Source organism: Thamnophis sirtalis, unplaced genomic scaffold (genome assembly GCF_051295495.1).
Source record: "Thamnophis sirtalis isolate CommonGarterSnake01/CBP01778 unplaced genomic scaffold, rThaSir2_p1.2 scaffold_12, whole genome shotgun sequence".
Classification (NCBI taxonomy): domain Eukaryota; kingdom Metazoa; phylum Chordata; class Lepidosauria; order Squamata; family Natricidae; genus Thamnophis; species Thamnophis sirtalis.
In genome coordinates, this window is record NW_028261392.1 from 48,952,137 (window position 1) to 48,970,122 (window position 17,986).

At 39.9% G+C, this 17,986-nt stretch overlaps 2 protein-coding genes and 1 non-coding gene across 3 annotated transcripts in view; 1 reads left to right on the plus strand and 2 right to left on the minus strand.

Moving 5' to 3' along the window:
- RS1 (retinoschisin 1) overlaps nt 1–2,975 on the minus strand; it is a 51,193-nt gene extending 48,218 nt beyond the window's left edge. The window contains exon 1 of the mRNA XM_087726352.1: nt 2,871–2,975. Coding sequence (XP_087582478.1) covers nt 2,871–2,919 — 49 coding nt within the window. The 5' untranslated portion in view covers nt 2,920–2,975. The remainder of the gene's footprint in view (nt 1–2,870) is intronic.
- Nucleotides 2,976–6,603: 3,628 nt separating this feature from the next.
- PPEF1 (protein phosphatase with EF-hand domain 1) overlaps nt 6,604–17,986 on the plus strand; it is a 94,930-nt gene continuing 83,547 nt past the window's right edge. Inside the window, exons 1-2 of the mRNA XM_087726354.1 lie at nt 6,604–6,804; nt 8,213–8,399. The gene's annotated coding sequence lies outside the window, so the exon portion shown is untranslated. The remainder of the gene's footprint in view (nt 6,805–8,212; nt 8,400–17,986) is intronic.
- TRNAV-UAC (transfer RNA valine (anticodon UAC)) lies at nt 6,711–6,783 on the minus strand. Its single transcript has one exon. It is a non-coding gene; the product is annotated as a tRNA-Val (tRNA).

The following is a 17,986-nucleotide window of genomic DNA, read 5'->3' on the forward strand; positions in this document are numbered from 1 at the left end:
TCTCTGTCCACACATACAACCAGGAGGCACACAGATTCACTAAACATCAGCCATCCCTAATGTTTGCAGCTTGGCAGCCCAGCTGGGGAGAGAAACGGGAACCAGGCCATGTGAACAGCAGGCTGGTGCACACACGCACAGCTCAATTTGTATGAGCGACAGGCCAGTGTGCATGCGTGTGCCGGCCCACTGCTCACATGAGTGGAGCTGTGTGCATGTGTACACACCAGCCCACCTCTCACACAACCTGGTCCCCAGGGGTTGGGGACCCCTGGTTTACATCATCATCATCATCATACAGAGGACTCTGATTGTGTCACAGACTTGAAAGAAACCAACGTCATCTCATAAAACATCATCCATGCCATTGCATTATGTCCTGCCCATCAAGCATCCAATTCGGAGTAAATTTCAATGACTTTGTTCTCCAAGGACCTGGAAAATTGCCCAAGCTGGCAAGGAAAATCTTCCAGATCTATAAAAATGGGTCATTTTAAGCGTTCAAACATAGCCTTAAAATACTATTAGAGTTCTTTATTTTTTATTACACTATTTACAAGTACCTCTGAAAACTGCATATTCATATTTCTCTTCCTTTTACATATCAATTTATTTATTGTTTTGATGAGGGAAGAAGTCCACCTTTTTATTTTTTTTTACTGCCTGAGAGGTCCTATGCAAAATATATAGATGTCACAGAAATGTAAATTTTGGATGATGTTTTTTAAAATACAATTTAAAAAAATCACATAAGGCTACAACCAGTATCCACCTTATTTTCCAACTCTGATTAATAAGAAATTTGCAGTTAAAAATTATCTGGATGATTATTACATTGATCAATGGTGAATCCTCAGAAAGTGGTTGTCAGCCCTCTCAAGTAAACCAGACACGAAATGCAACATGAAGCACTAATTCTACTTTATTTAAGGCCACATTAACAGAATCTTACAAGTCTGAAAGTACAAATTTTCCACTACCACATTTAACTTTTGACTGCTTGGTCCATGTAAAAAACTGATGGAGATAGGGTTGTCTTTGCAAAGAAAGCAATTTTTGAGAGATTTGTGTTTAAAAGTTCAGTAGGATATTGGGACATTAAAGGTAAAAAGGTTATAACTGGAAAACAGGAAGTGTCTGTAATTCTGCTATTAATTTCAGAGAAAAGGTTTTGTAATAAAGTACCCAAAGGAAAAAAAAGTTTAGGCATCAAATCATTTAAGGGACAGAATGTTTAGAGACTGAAATTAAGATTTTGGATCTGTATCTGTGTCTGTATTTATATGTAATGCATCAGTAATGATCAGTATGAATTTCAACTATATGACATCTATTTTTAGAGTCCCTATATTAGTGCTGCTCAGCAAAAGTAGCCTTGGGATAAGATATATAAAATAGTTGCACAAAAGTGTGACTTAAGGTCAGGAAGTGCTTCCAAAATTGAAATTTAACATCTTTCATGAGGATTTTTTTTAAAAAAAATCTACTTTCTATATATACATGGTTCTTTTAAAAAAATGTCCTGAAGCCTTAAAAATATAAAACAGAATGCTATTAGTTTAGGGATCCCAGCCAGCCCTCTATGAATGATAAATGTATAATTTAGTCTGATAGCTGAAAATGCAAATGATCTGAAAGCTATCAGAGTAAATTATACATTTATCATTCACAGAGGGCTGGCTGGGAACCCTAAACTAATAGCATTCTGTTTTATATTTTTAAGTCTTATTTCAGCCATAATCAAAATCAATCAGCACATTAAAATGGGACTAAGATTAAATATAAAGTAGAAAGAGCAAAGTAACGTCAGCAGCTACAACAACCAACTTTTGAACTGACAATAAAAATACTTAAGTATAGATAGCTTCAGCGTTTTAGGATTATCAAAAATAAAGAATCCAGCACATAAGAAATACACCACAAATAAACACTTAGTAGGATATCAAAGAAGGGCTTGGGAAAAAATATTCAGGCACTGTGACATGTCTATAGCTAGAAAGATCAGAACTATGATGGCATTTTTTCTTTTCCTGTGAGACTCCATGGAAACAAAAGTTGAGCTTTGAAGAATAGAATAGAAAATACTTTGACATTTTTGAGCACTGATGTTTGGGAAGACTCCTGAGAATACCATTGACAGCCATGAATATGAATAAATGGATCATTGAACAAAACAATCCAGAATTCTCATTTGGACACAGACAACCAGCTCATATCATGGTATTTTAGACACATGATGCATAAACCTAGATCTCCTGGGAAATCTATAATGCTGAAAATGTAGAAAATATGATAATCAGCAGTAAGGTGGATGGGCTTAATTTCAATAATGGATGCATTAGTTAAAGACCTAAAGGGTCAGATTGAGAACCAATTATCCTGCAAAAGGTGGTGGTAACTAACAATCAACACTGACTTGATTACACATAATCTGTCACTAGCCTTTTGTGGTGTAGATTCTATATGTAATCTTAAATCGGTCATATTCTTCAAGAGGTTACACATCGCTTTCAAAGCTAAGCAGTTCTGACAAGATGAAAAATATTACTATAAAGATACACCCTGAAAATATAAGATTTTTATTCAATCTCAGCAATTCTTTGAATCATGTATTTTGCCAATATCCTCATCTTTCCATCATTCCCATTAAAAAAAAAAACATCTGGTCATATATGGTTACTTTACAAAACACACTTAAAAATGAGAACTCCAAGGTCTAAGAAAAAGTCTTCTGGTTCAGCAATGAAAAACGTAAAACTTTGTGTCTAACATAGGAACTGAAAAGGATTATGGATTAGAAGCAGTACAAGTTACAATCAATGGCAAATAAAAATATCACTATATAATAGAATACATTCTGTACTGCTTACCTTCAAAGCAAAAAAGAAACAGAGCCACATTTCTTAGCTGGAAATACATCTTTGCTTGATTTCACCTTCCAGCAGTACCTGCTCAGTGAATGGTATAGCTTTCTGAACAGGAGGAAGATTAACTTAAACATAGCCCCATTAAGCACCTTATCCATGTTATCTCTTAGAGATTTAATTGACTATGGTAAGCCAAGTCTATTTTTGAAGGAATTTCCAAGGGCAATACTCTTTAAAATGATCTAAACATAGACATGCATTTATTGTATTCATCTATTGCAAAAAGAAAAAAAATACCCACCAATAATACCCAGACTTATTATCTTTCTTTAGCTTTATTTTAATCTTTCTTGATGTCTTTTCCTAAATGAACACTGCTATGTATATGATAAAAAGAAACATCTGAAATGACCATGGTGGAGAAATCCAATCATATAAAAATACATGAAAGACTGATATCATCTGGAACAGGTTAGCAGTTAATATACTTTAAGAAAAGATGTGTCTTCAAATGGCAACAGCATCCATTTGATATCACAACAGCTACACCAAAACAAAGCAGCTAGTACTTGAATGGGAAATTATTAGGAAACCTGAGATTAGAATCTAGAATGGAGGCTAGAGTGGAAGTTGTAAAAAAATCCAGAAGAAAGCAATACTTTGATAGTGTTACCAAGTGACTATATGGACACTTAAGCTTAATTAAGGGCATTCTTGCCCTAACCTTTTATTCAGACACTATGTATCAGCTCTCCATCAGGCTAGAAAAAAGTACATATATACATACAACTGCTACTGTATATAGCTAATATTTTCCTACCAATAATTTGTTTAATTAAACTATGATCTGTGTTATGCCCAAAGAGCCTGGTGTTATTCTGCCTATCACGCCAATCCTTCAGTCAATTATCCTGTACTGAACACCTTTTCCATGTTAAGGCTGTCAGTGATTCCTACAATCCTCTGGCATTGAACCAGAAATCAAAGAGACAATGGTTTTAGGAATCTTCCATTACAAAACGTTAACACCTCTGGTTTGAACAGAATGGAGCTCCATGTCATTTCTACTGAACATGAGTCAACCACCTAATAGGTTTGCCCTTGCTTGAAACAAATTTATCCCCCCCCCCTCAAAAAAACCACCCTTAGAATGGTGAGAGTCAAGTTGCACGTATGGCACTCAAATATTTATTTCTCATAAAAAATAGAATTACAGCATTATTTAATACTGTTTTTATTATAAATTGCAGTTGACACATAGTAAGACATGATTTACAAGTCACAGAGGCTATGTACATCTTATAATCAAGCCAAAAACAAATATTGATATCTGAATATCAATTTATCAGGGTATCCAATTTTATCATTATTTACAAACAAAAAATTCTGATGTAAATATTTCAGGGAGCAAAATGTGATTGAAATTAAAGTGAAATCATGCTAACCGAGCAATCAGATCTGCTGATTCAAAAGCTATTTTATCACAGAATGCATGCTTACTCAAGGAACAGCTTCAGGATGCCAAGAAGAATGAGTCAGTCAATTCCCAGGTCCATGATAGTTAATTGCTCCCTTGCAATTACCTACAAGGAGAAACTGTTTCAGGCACAGGAGGCAAAGAAGAGATGGATTAGGATAGTGATGGCGAACCTTTTTGACAAAACCGGAACGCACGTGCTTGCACATGCATGTTCGCGCGCCGGAGCGCTGGAAATTAAACAGCAGCTGACCTGCACATGCATGTCTGTTTTTTGCTATTTTTCAGGCCATTTAGGCTTTTTGCAAACTGTTTTTTGGGCTGTTTTCATGTGAAAATGCCCCAGAAAATGCCCTGAAAAAGCCTCAAAAGCATCCTAAAAATGCCCTGAAATGCCCCCAAAGCCCTGAAAACGCCCCCCCCCCCCAAACCAGCCTGAAAACAGCCCAGAAAAAGGTCCAAAAACGGACTGTTTTTTTGCCGTTTTCTGGTGCTCCAGCACCTGCAAAGAGCAGCTGGCCGGCCTGCATGTGCACACTGGAAATCAGAAGAGCAGCTGCGATGGTGCGCGTGCCCACAGAGAGGGCTCTGTGTGCCACCCCTGGCATACGTTCCATAGGTTCGCCATCACGGGATTAGGAGAAAAAAAATTATAATCCCTGTTTGGCAAATCTGAGAGATGAATAGGAACACAAGGGATCAGGTGAACGGAAAGGATCAGAATATCCATTAAGGAATTGCGAGCTATTGCCAGAGATCAGGAAACCTAGCAACGCTGCCCATTTGGTCAGCATTCGACTGGATGACCCCCAAATTTCTCTACAACAGCGGGTATCTTTCCAATAGAAGAGAACATCTGTAGCTGTGGAGTCCTTGAACTGTGGAGTCCTTGGTATTCTCTGAGCCTGGTTTCTTGCTTGCAAACATTTCGTTACCCAACCAGTTAACATCATCAATGCACTGCTACACATGAGTAAACCTAAAGCAAACAACCAGACTCAGAGAGCACCAAGGCTTCCACTGGGAGGTGTCTATTCTCCTGTAAAGCATAGAACTATAGCTTCTTTCGGCGTCAAGCTCATTTAGCGACTTGCAGAAATCGGTTCCCCATCTCCACCCCCGTATTTGAAATATTGCATTCCTTGAGGAAAGGCTTATTTTCGTCCCTGCTCAGCGCGCACAGGATCGCCTTCTTTCCTCGGGGGGGGGGGGGAGTTGAGAAACCGCGAAAGCTACGCAGCGCGCAGCTCCCTCATCCCGCCCAGCACTCCCCCCTCCTTGCACTTTCTGGAGCACGCGCGTGGGCGGCTGCGCTTGTGGGTGGGCGAACGAGGAAGCCATTGCAGCGAGGCAAACTGCAGCTTCTCTCGCGCGGGGGTGGGTGGGTGGGAGGCCTGTTTGTGCCGCACCCAACTGTCAGCACGTTCTGTCTGATTCTGCCATGGTTCGTACAAGCTTTAAGGCCCAGTGATCTCCAACCTTGGCAACTTTAAGACCTGTGGACTTCAACTCCCAGAGTTCCTCAGCCAGCTTTGCTGGCTGAGGAACTCTGGGAGTTGAAGTCCACAGGTCTTAAAGTTGCCAAGGTTGGAGACCATTGCTTTAAGCCACCCTCGCTACCTCCTTCCAATCTGCGAGAAGCACAGAACAATGAACTGGTAGATTACAAATCCGCACGTTACGATTGCGATACGTTTGCACATATCCGCAGAGGCAAACCCTGAAAGGAAGGCGGGAAGACGACAGCCATTCAATGCAGGGCTTGTTCGCCATCAGGCCTTCTCAACCCTTATATTTTCCCCGGCAATCTTTGTCAACATCTGCTGCAACGCGAGTTGTGGTGCAAAGATCTCAGATGTTTTATTACCTCGGCTCTTCCTGGGAGCAGAGCGCTTTGGCCATAAATCAGCAGCTCTCGAACTTCGATGCAATGAGTCCTCTGGAATAAAAAGGCAATAGTACTAGTTAAATGTGTTGGTGAGCACGTGCAGAACTCCCACAACTGCTTTAGGGCTCTGATTGGTTTGTGCATAAATTTCGACATCGATTATTCGCCGTTTCGATCGCAAAGAAAGGAGGTGCTGGATTACAAGATTTCTAGAGCGTTGATCTGTTGCCGTAAACAGTTTTACTAGTAAGATTTCAGGATTCAAGACAATTGTTGACGATGCTGAACATCCTGGAGATTGATAAATATTAGATACCGATAGGTGGCGCCGTGAGCAGACCGTAATCGCTTATGCAGAAAATGTGAGATGTGTTTTGCATTACTAGCTTATTTAGAAATGGAATTTGTGTAAATTGTGAACTGCAATATTACCTTAGAAGTTAGAAGTAAAGTGTACTTGTAACTGAAAAAAATTAGGTGGTTCCACTGGGGCTCGAACCCAGGACCTTCTGCGTGTAAAGCAGACGTGATAACCACTACACTATGGAACCTGTACGGAGAACAGCCTTAATGTAAGTATCCCTATTCTATGTTTTAAAGGCTTTTTAATTTGACATGCAGTGTTAATTCTTCCCAACTGTATTCTGCACAGGGGTTGCTGAATTTATCGGAGGCCATATTATTCTTAAATAGTAGTCAAAATTACATCAGCAGCCCGTGTATTTTGAGGCTTTCAGAGCTGGGTGTACATAGCACAGGTTGTGCAGACCCTGCATTGGTTGCCAATAAGTTTATTGGTCCGATTTAAGTTGCTCTTAATTAGAAATCTTTTATTGGCCAAGTATGATTAGACACACAAGGAATTTGTCTTCAATGCATAAGTTCCCAGTGTAAATATAAGCAACAAGTGATAAATAATATGATATTATGATATCACAATCATAATAATAAAATACAATCATATTTTTTGACTGATAAAGCATTTTATGACTTGGCAACCACATACCTACATGACTGCTATTCCAATCAGTAGGGCCTGACTGGTAAGTATTATCAAGGAAAAACTACTACAAATCCCACATTTTGGGTAGATTCTCGGGGAAATCTTGATATAGGATCACTCTTTTTCTACAGCAATGTCAACACTATGGAAAAGACTCCCAGTGTTGAAAAGGCCAGCTCTATTGATTTTCAAAAACTTTGAAAAATGAGCTACTGTGGAGAGTGTTCCTTAATTTGATGTCATTGTATTTTTTATTGTTGTTGTTTGCACTGTTGAATTTTTATTATTTTATAACAAATGTTTTAAATTGTATTTTCAATAAAAAGCTGGTGAGAATCTTTGATTGTGGCAGCACAGAAATATGTTTAATAAAGTACCCTGTTTCCCCCCAAATAAGACCACCCCAGATAAGCCCAATCGGGCTTTTGAGCACATGTGCTAAAATAAGCCTTCCCGGAAAATAAGCCCTTCCTGAAAATATTGCAGCACAGTAGCAGCCATGAGGTGACCACGCTCGCCGCCTCCTGCACCTCAAAAATAATAAGACCTCCCCAAAAATAAGGCCAAGTACTTATTTCGGGGGTCAACAGAAAATAACTCTATCTTATTTTCAGGGAAACACTGCAAAATACTGTATGTAAAGAATAAAAATCAAAATATTCTAGGTTTAGGTTTATTTATTTTACTTTAGATCTGTATTTTGTTAATGTTATACAAGCTGCAGCTTTTCTTTTCTATCCTAATTAGTTGTCTGACTAAAGAGGTTTATACATTCATAAATATAACAGTTAATTTCTCAATTGTAGAGCAGTTGATTCAAAAAGTAATTTGTTCATTCTAACTTCCTTTGAAGTAAACATTCGGTAGAAGGGAGGGTAGAAGAGTACATCTATACACCTTAGCTGAATTCCATTTACAGCTACCTGATTGAAATAAACAAGCTTTCAGCGCAACTAATACCCTTCTTATCCTCACAGGAACAAATTGGAATGATTACTTTAGAGCAGTGATGGCGAACCTTTTTGGCACCGAGTGCTGCTTCTTTCAATTATATTGGAAGCAATATAAATTTGGTCTATTGCAATATGTTGCACAGGAGGTAGTCCATGAAGATCATTTTAGAAGCTATGGTTGTCCAGAATGCAATGGTCTGAATAGTAACAGGTAAATTTCATCTTAAGATTTAGATTTTTTAAAACCCACTTTTGTTATTATATATAACTGTTAGATAGGGTGAATGGATGAGGCAGACTCAGGCTTCAGCAACAAACAGCTCTTTATTTAGTGACAACTATGTACAATCCAGCAAAGACTCTGTCTGGCAGCAGCCCTTTTATAGGGAGCTGTCAGACCTTTCAACCAATCAGATTTGAATACTATTCCTGCCAGAACAGAGGACCTGGTGGAAACTACCATCCTGTTTGTCAGTATGTAACAATAACAAGATGGCAAACATACATAATATGCTTTCCTCCTCCTGTTTTCCCCATAACAACAATCCTGTGAGATGAGTTGGGCTTAGAGACAGTGACTGACCCAAAGTCAGCCATTTTGCCCAGTTAACACCTTTACTTTTGGAGTTGAATTAATGAGCAATTGGATCCTGTTTATAATTTATGGTGCTGATTGGCACGATTACAACCTATATAGTTCAGGATCTGGATATCTTTGGGGTTTTCAACATTCCTTCCATCCATCTAATTAGAGTGTTCTCTTTGTGTCCCTATTCTAAAATAGTTCTAAAAGGGTTATCAAAAGGCACAAACATAGCTTTTTCCTATTGCTTCCCCTTCCCAGGAACATCATCTCCCTTAAAATCAGATGATTGCCAAGGCTGTTTGGGATAGGATTGGGATTTTTCTCTGCTGTAAGCAAAGTAGCAAATTATTGACTCAAAAATACTTAAATCCAAGCTAGTTACTATTTAGAATCAAACCAATATCATGGCAAAGATGCAGCAAAATGGGGTATTTCGTAGCTCTTTCATTACTATACCAAATTGGAGCAATCCTAATTATTTTCATTCTAGAACTAAAGCTTTACAAAGCTATGGTTCCAAATGTACTTCCTGCTTATTTTCTCTCTATTAAAGGGCTTTGAGATACTTGGCTATTCTTACTTGCATCAAGCAAAGATAGCATGTTATCTCTCTTCTAGAAAATACACTTTCTCTGTCCTTTACTTTGCTAATGTGTTTCTTTCTGTAATTAAGCCTCATCTCATATTTCAGTCTGCTAGGAAGTAGACATTTCTCTCTGAGCTTCAGGAAGCTTGGTAACAACAGAGGTACATTAGTGTGCCTGGCTGTCTGAGCTGTTTTACCTATCTGTAGTACAGAACCCTTTTTTTCCTAGACTGGATGAGGGAGAGGAGTTGTTTACCTTTTCATTTCTACTATGCGGAATCTGGATGTGAGATCTATCTATCTATATATAAATGCAAAAGAGGTAAAGTATACCCCTGAGGAGGCAATTGAAGGGTCTATTGATTTCATGCCGTATTCCATGCAGTCGGCATGGAAACAAGATTTGCTTACAAAATTTCTTGATGCATTGAAAGAAAGCAGGTAATTTCTGGGTGATTTGTCGGGGAGGGCAACTATATCTGTTAATGCTTGCTTTTGCCTGGAGGTGGATGGGTTTTATGTGCAAAACAAATCAGCCTATGTTGAGAAAAGAAATACACAGTCCAACAGTCCTAATTCTCTTGGTGCAGCTGGAATTTGTCTAAATAAATGTTTCTGGGATATGATTTGGATCAAGACTAATTGTGATAGAAGATGATATTGGTGGTGTGAAAGGTAATTATTCTTGCTTTTAATAGGATCTTAAAATGCACTTCTTAATCATACCAAATTTGAGATTAATTTGTATTTCTGGGTGCTATTAGCTTATATATTCAGCTGCATATGCAGGGATTTACCGGCCCACTTGGGCCCACAAAATGCTGTGCTTTGCAGGAGAAGGAATGGTAACAGATGCTGCAACTAATAGCACAGAGCAGAAGTTGTGAAAAGAATGCCCTCGTTTGCCACCATACACCTTTTTCTATGTTGCATCTGATAGTTTACTCAGAGGAGATCTGGCTTGCAATACAGTACTGCCTCTTTCATTATCTTTGTTTGAAATCTGACAATTTTGATTCTCATGCCACACCCTAGGATTCTAGAACTACTATTGAATGGATTTTTGAATCCTGCAAATAATTCTATCAAGGCAAATGGTTGGTTTTTCATGACGTACACATCAAGCTGTTCTTAAAAAAACCAATCACTGAATTTTAATTCTAGATTTTCTGTGGAAAAGGATGACACTCATTAAAACGATAATCGTTAAGTCATTTCTTCCCAAAATCAGTGGCATATTTTTCCTTGCTTCAAGATAAAATTCAATTTGAATTATTAGTGCTAATATTTTAAAATATTATCAGAATAATGTACCTCCAGATTTGCATTAAATTTGCTTTTATTTCAAATTTAATTATGTTTACTCTCAGAAGCCCCTGCGGGCATAATCAAAAAAATTCAAGATGGCGCCTAGAGGATAGGATTAAATCTTGCTGTTTTACATGTATCTCATATTTTTAAAAAAACAGGGTTTCACCTGTGACATTCAGCCTCATTCTAAGTTTTGTCCCCTTAGAATGTTAACTTTAATCAACTTCATGATGAATATTTTTACACATTTCTAAACTCATGGTATTTGAATAGTTGCAGATGAGGGGGATCCAGTATGGAATACCCAGGAGGAAGAATGGAACTTATATACATAGTAGTCTTACTTTATTTGTAAAGTAAATTATATAATTTTAAGCCAATTCCACAATTTCCGGGATCTCCCATGAACCTCCATTTTAAAAGAAATTCTGTTTGTTAAAGACACAAAATATATGAGTATTCAGAGGTGAATGCTTGACTATTCTTTGAAAGCCCATACTAGGCTAAGTCAACCCTGAGCTACTGCATCAGATTTATAAGCTATACCAAAAGTGGGTTGCTGCCAGATCCAGGGCGAACCAGTAGTGGCAGTGGTGGGAGGCTCTTCCCACCCTCCCGCATGCTTATGTGCATGTGCAAAAGTATTGTGCAATCGCTTGCATGCACACTAATGAGTGAACCGGTAGTAAAATAAATTGCAACCCACCACTATGTAAAATATCCATCCACTATGGTTGACAACAACCTGATGGCACATAATACGTAATAAATTGGTACAGTACAGTGGCAAGATGAAATTGACTTTCTTCTGTCTGAAACATACCAAAAACATGTCCTAAACATGCAATTTGTTGGAAGTAAAATCACTTGATAAGATTTATTCTATAAATTGTGTCTTAGCATTCAGCCTCAATATTTTTTCTTGCCTTGGATAATTGTTGTGACTCAGCAGTTCTGCTGAGAGTTTTTTCGGGATACAAAATTCAGTATGCAGCTGGGGCTTGTGGGAGGAAGTTTGGGAGATAAAAGGAAGGATGCTGCCACGCCCCAGTCACTGGAGTCAACGTTCCTTTGTGTGTTCCATGTTTGGTAAAACATTGTGTGATTACTAATCGTGATTTATGCCTGTTACACTTGGAAAAGTGCTTTGGTGTTTTGTGTAAACCTGATCTGTGAAGACAGTGGAAGAACTGCTGCGTTTGTAAGAGCTTTTGTTTTGAACTCTTATCAGAGTGTTATGTTTATGTTATTTCTGGGCCCGAAGCCAGTTTGAACTGTAAACTGATAAAGAGAAAAGTCCTTTTTTAGTTTGCCTGCCTGTGTTTGTTAACGAGCCATCAAGGGGGGGTCAGAACAGATAATAATTCATTTCCTTTGTTACCTTTCTTTCTAGATAGCTTAAAATCATTGTCTTCCTTTCCTGCAAAAATCTTTTTCCACTCAATAAATAAATAAAATCATAACATTGTTAATCATGGAATTTGTCCTCTCCCTTTGTTTTAATTCATGATACCTAATCCTGCATCATGTCAGTTTTTTCTCACCATTGAAAACAGTGTATTTTCTACCCTCTATCAATCAAGCAACTTCCTCTGCTATTGACATATTTCACTACAGTCTATGTGTATCAGTGGTGGGTTCCGGATCCCTTTCCAACCAGCACATGGACGTGCGCAGTGCGTGTGCATGCATTATAGCAACCAACCACTGATGTGTATGAAGTTCTCAAGTACTAGAAAAAAAATATTTCAAAATATACAGAAACTTCTAGTCACAAAACATTAAATACCCTTGTTGATTAAAATTGCACATATGTATATGTATTACAATTTATGTAATTTAGTATTGTTTTTTCTGTTTTGTCTTTAAGAAGGACATCTGTTTGCAATGGAGTCTCTGTTTTAGGGGAGTTTTAGGGGAGCTGCTGGAACTGGCAGCGACCCATGCCTGTCAGGCCCAGAACCAGTTCCGGGGCAGCGGCACCATCTTGTTTTTTGGGTTCTGTGCATGTGCAGAACAATTTTAATTGTGCTGCACATTCGTGTGAAGCATGCATCAGGCACATGTGCATGTGCAAAGCATACAGACACGCAAAGCACACACCACACGCAAAGTGCACACATGAGCAAACTGGCAGTAATGCCTGCCGGAACCCACCCCTGACACACACACACACACACACACACACACACACACACACACACACACACCACACCTATAACTAGAAATTATTTTTGTTAAAAATTAATTAGAAAATAATTGTTTAGCTAAAAATAGGTAGCTAAAACCAACTGGTTATTTTAAAACATTGCATAATAATGTAATATCCAGAGAGAGAATGAGACAGAGAGAATTTTAAATTATTAATTGCATTTAAATTTTAAAGTTGCCATTTCATAAGCATAACATTGTAGTGATTGACCTAGAAATCCTTAGTTGCTGAGCAACCTAATTGTTCATTGAGACTGAAAGTGCAACTAGGCATTATTTTTAGCCTAATATAAACCACATTTCTTTTTTGTACATTTAAATTCAATAGTCAATAAACAATTGATTTTAGACATGCTTGCTTATCCCAATGATTTTAGTTAGTAGAAATGTTGCACAATCAGCAGAAATCATGATGATGTCATGTCTACCATAATGTAATTACAGCTCATGGCATCATTGTACAAATGCTATGAAACATGTTATTTGTATTAATCATGACATGTTTGAATAATTTACTTCCTTTATAAATTACATTGTGATGCACATATCACCTGTTCCTTGCTACCATGTAAGTTCATTTGTTGGTACATTTAGAACTGTTAATAAGACTTCTATAAAAATCATGATCATTTTTTAAAGACTTGTAGATGCTAGTTGTCAGGTTACTCTAATTTCTGTCAAGTAAATTGATATAATAATCAGAAAAAATGTAATTAAATGTTGATTATCTTAATGTCAGTTTTAGAATTTTTTTTTAGTATAATATAAATATGTGTATATTTAGTTGGAAGTCATTCAAATTTGACTTCTATCCTCCTAATATTTTCAAAGCCAGACATAAACTTCAATTTATCCAAAATGTAGTTGCTCTGTTACTAACAGAACCAGCCAAAATGTCAAGAGTGATTCACTCTTTCACCTAGTTACTTCTTCACTCTCACCTTGACAACAATTGAGAGTGGGGTGGTTGGAATGTCTGGGATGGGAATGGAATGCCAAGACTCTGTCTGCAGATTGAGAGAACCTGCTGCCTCCCCCAAGGTTACTCAGTGTAGGTGTTTGAACAATACAGGCAGTTCCCATAACAAAAAGAACATATTCAATTGGACAATGCAATGAACTGAGGCTTTTCAATGGGAAACTCAGAGCTGGTTTCGCTTCTTCTGTGCCAATGAAGTGTATCCAATAAAGTTTTACTTTTTAGGAGAAACAATATCCCAGGGGTTCCTTTTTTGGATTCGCTAGCAGGACATCTGACATTAAACCTCCATCTACTGCAACCTACCTGGACCCCTCCAGGAGAGTTGCGATATCAAGAGGTTGGCAGTCGACAAGAAATCAGATGGCAGGGCGAAGGAGGGAAAAGCCCCCCTCTGGGAAGCACCGACAACAGCCCATGTGAGGCCTTGGGACCAGTTGATTGACACCCTAAGCAGGGGGCTGGAAGCTGGAACAGCCACCCTACTCCAGCCAAAGGGGCAATGAGCAAGTGGTATGAGAAAGATAGTGGAGGCAGAGAACTCACTGGTTCCTCCCGGAGTTATGGTGGTCCAGGGAAACAATGTAAAGCCAGGAGGGCAGCCAAGTGGGAAGAACTGGTGAAGTGGAGGTTCCTAATCATGATCCGCAGCTCAATGGAACAGCTCAAAAGTTTGGTGGATTAGAGGTTTGGGAGGCCATTTCACTGAGGTCTGGGATGACAGGAGCTGGAATGGGGACTGCCAAGCCTCTGACTGCCTCATTTCCCCGCTCTGCTGCAACCAACAGTGTCAAGCCTGACTGGAGTGATGGGATCCATGCAGCAGGAGGCAGCAACATCCTCCCGCTGGCAGGTCTGGGGCAAGCTCTTCTTTCCCCCATGTTGATAGGAGCCCCCACACAGGTGGTCCCACAGGAAGTGGGGCTGCCACCAGGCTACATGCTGGTGAAACAGGACCCCAAACCTCCCCCCCCCCGGGCAACATTCAATGCCCAACCTGAAAAGCTGGCCTAATTCCTGACTCAGGTGTGGAATTATTTGGAATGGTATGGAACAATGAACCCTGACAAGCACTCCCATGTCACATCGAACCTGGAAGGGGCTGCTGTGAAGTGTTGGTGTCGCCCTATGATGAGCGAGCCCCAGAGTTGATGAATATGGACACCCTCATGCAAGAGATGTGACACAGATTTGAGGACTACAGAGACTGACCAAGCAGAGGCCAGAATCTGCTCCATTCTGCAAGGGAAGTGGCCATTTGCGGAGTACATTTGGGAGTTCTGTAGCCTGGTAGCCCACCTGAGAGGATAGCCTGAGCCCCTGTTGGTCTACCAATTCTGGGACAGTCTGAACTGGGAGCCTACCCCGAGGGGTGTCTAACTACCTCTGGGAAAGGGTACCAACTGGTCACTAATGTGGAGCTAGACCTGATGGAGTACTGTCAGCATGCTGCTCATGAAAGTCACCCCTGCTGAGTAGCCGAAATATGCCCCATAGCCGATGGAGGGAAGGAAGGTGTTCCTCTGATCCGCAAGGAGAAGCCCTGATAAATCCCAGGAGTTGGCTTCTGATGAGGGCAGGAAGGCCACTAGGAAACCACAGGGTAGACTGTCCTTATCCACATCCACTATCTGCACTGCAGACTCCGACTTGGCCAAAGGCAAAGAAACCACTGGCAAAGCCAAAAGAGAAGACGCAGGTGGCACAGCAAGTCATGGGGCTCTCTCCCCAATCCAGTGAAGGGGAGAGAACTCCAACCTCTGATAGTGGCACTATCCTACTTGAGTGGCGATCCTAGTGCCCTACTCAGGAGTAAAGAGCACCCCCATGGCTCTATTAGACTTGGGATGCACCCAGTTCCTGGTCAGCTTGCTGATAATGGAAAAGTTGGAGCTAAAACTCAGGAAAGTAGGACGACCCATGGGATTTGAACAGCTAGATGCTTTCCTTATGGGAGGGGAGTGCCAGTGGCATTAACGGAGTCAGGGATTTTAATGGAACCAGTGAGCTTAAGGCTGGGGAATCACATAGAGACAACTGTATTGTAGCCCCCAGCCTAGCCTGGCTGAACAATTGGAACCCAGCGGTATATTGGGGCAACAAGAAGTGGTGCATGAGAAAGAGAGGAGCTAAGAAGCAGGAACTGGGAAAAACATCAGGCGCCAGCCATGACCCTGCAATTAGCAGAGTGAAAGTGGAGTCAGCAAATATGCTGACAGAGAGGAAGGGGTTAGAGCCACTTATCCCAAAGGAATACTGTGATCTTGTTGAGGCATTTAGTGAGAGTCGAATGTGCTGCTGACCCACCGTCCCATGAACTTTGCCATTGAAATTATGCCAGGGGCTAAATTGACATCCAGGGAGATGGAAGAACTCAGAGGCTCAATAGATAAGAACTTGGCTTCATCCAGCCAACCAATTTGAGGGTGACAGCAAATCATCTCAGACTGGGGAGTACAGTTTACTGCAAAATTGTGGTGGGAGTTGTTGAACTTGATAGATTCATCTCAAGGCCTTAGCTCTGTCTCCTCCCAGCACTAATGGAATAGCAAAGCAAGCTAATTCAATGGTGGAGCAATATTTAAGATGCTATATAAACTATCAGCAGACCAATTGGACTCAACTGCTGCGTTTGCCAAAGTGGCTTACAATAAGTTGGTACATAGCATGGGTTTTACCCCTTTTAATGTCACTACAAGGGTTGAATTTATAGCCATGCTGGAGCTTCCCAGGGAACCCCATCCCCCACAACACTGATTGAGTGGATGGACTCTCTGAGAGGTACATGGTTTACGATGTGCAAAGCACTAGAAAAAGCAAGGAAGGCCCAGAAAAAGCAAGCAGATTGAAAGAGAGTCCCACAAAGAGAGTTTAAGGTGGGTGATAAAGTGTACCTGTCCACAAAATAGACCTAAGGCAGCCCTGTAAGAAGCTGGGCCCCAAGTATATCAGTCCTTTCCTCATTGTATGGATTATTAATCTGATGACAGTGGATCTTCAAATGCCAAAGAGTCTTAGGTGGGTCCATCCAGTGTTTCATTGCAGCCTGCTAAAGCCATTCCAAGACTCTAAACTGAGGCCACTCAGGGGACCCCCTCTGCCTCCAGTCCTCATAAAAGGGGAGAAGCACTACAAAATTAAGGAAATCCTAGTTTCTAGACACCACAGGGAAAAATTGCAGTACCTTGTATGGTGGAAAGGCTATCCCGTGGCAGATGCAGAGTGGATGGCAGCAAGGGATGTTAAAGCATCTAAGCTAGTAAAGACATTTTATTCCAGATACCTGAAATGACCAAAGTAGTATATTTTGTAAAAGGAGGAGTTGTTCACACTTATATATGTTTGTATTTATTCCAGATGTATCCTTCTTTCAGGGGGTCAGCATATCAAGAGCGATTCACTCTTTCACCTAGTTATTTCTTTGCTCTGACAACAATCAGGACTGGGGTGGTTAGGATGTCTGGGATGGGAATGGAATGCCAAAACTCCATCTGTAGATCGTGAGACCCTGCTGCCTCTCCCAAGATCATGCCGTGCAGGTGTTTGAATGGTGCATGCAGTTTCTCTTAACAAAAGAAGCATATTCAATTGGGGGGGGGGGCGGTTGGCCAACAGGGGAAAATTAAGTTTAACTATGTGAGTTTTTGCGCAGGAAATTCAGAGCTGGTTTCGCTTTTTCTGTGCCAGTGAAGTATATTCAATAAAGTTTTACTTTTTAGGAGAAACAATGTCCCAGGACTTCCTTTTTTTGGATTCACTGTCTGGACAGCTGACACAAAAGTAACATCATGGTAGTTTTAAAACAGTTGTGCTGGATGAGTTCTGTTCCAATTCAGAATCCTAAAGGCTTGGAGACTGCTTTTCTCCTACATACACCCATCCAAGCATTTTTAAAGGATCTTCTTCAGATGCTTCTCTTGAATGTGGATAAGGAGGTAGTCTTTTGAGGTGGTCTTTAGAACATTCTACCAAGTAAATTTGCATTAATTGACTGATGTTATGGGCAGAGACCAAAACAAACATACTGAAAGTCAGTAACAACAAACATTGTAGAAAATGAATGTTTCTGCTTACATAAGATGGTTATCAAAGTAACCAAAATCACTAAAACAATTGAGGACAATG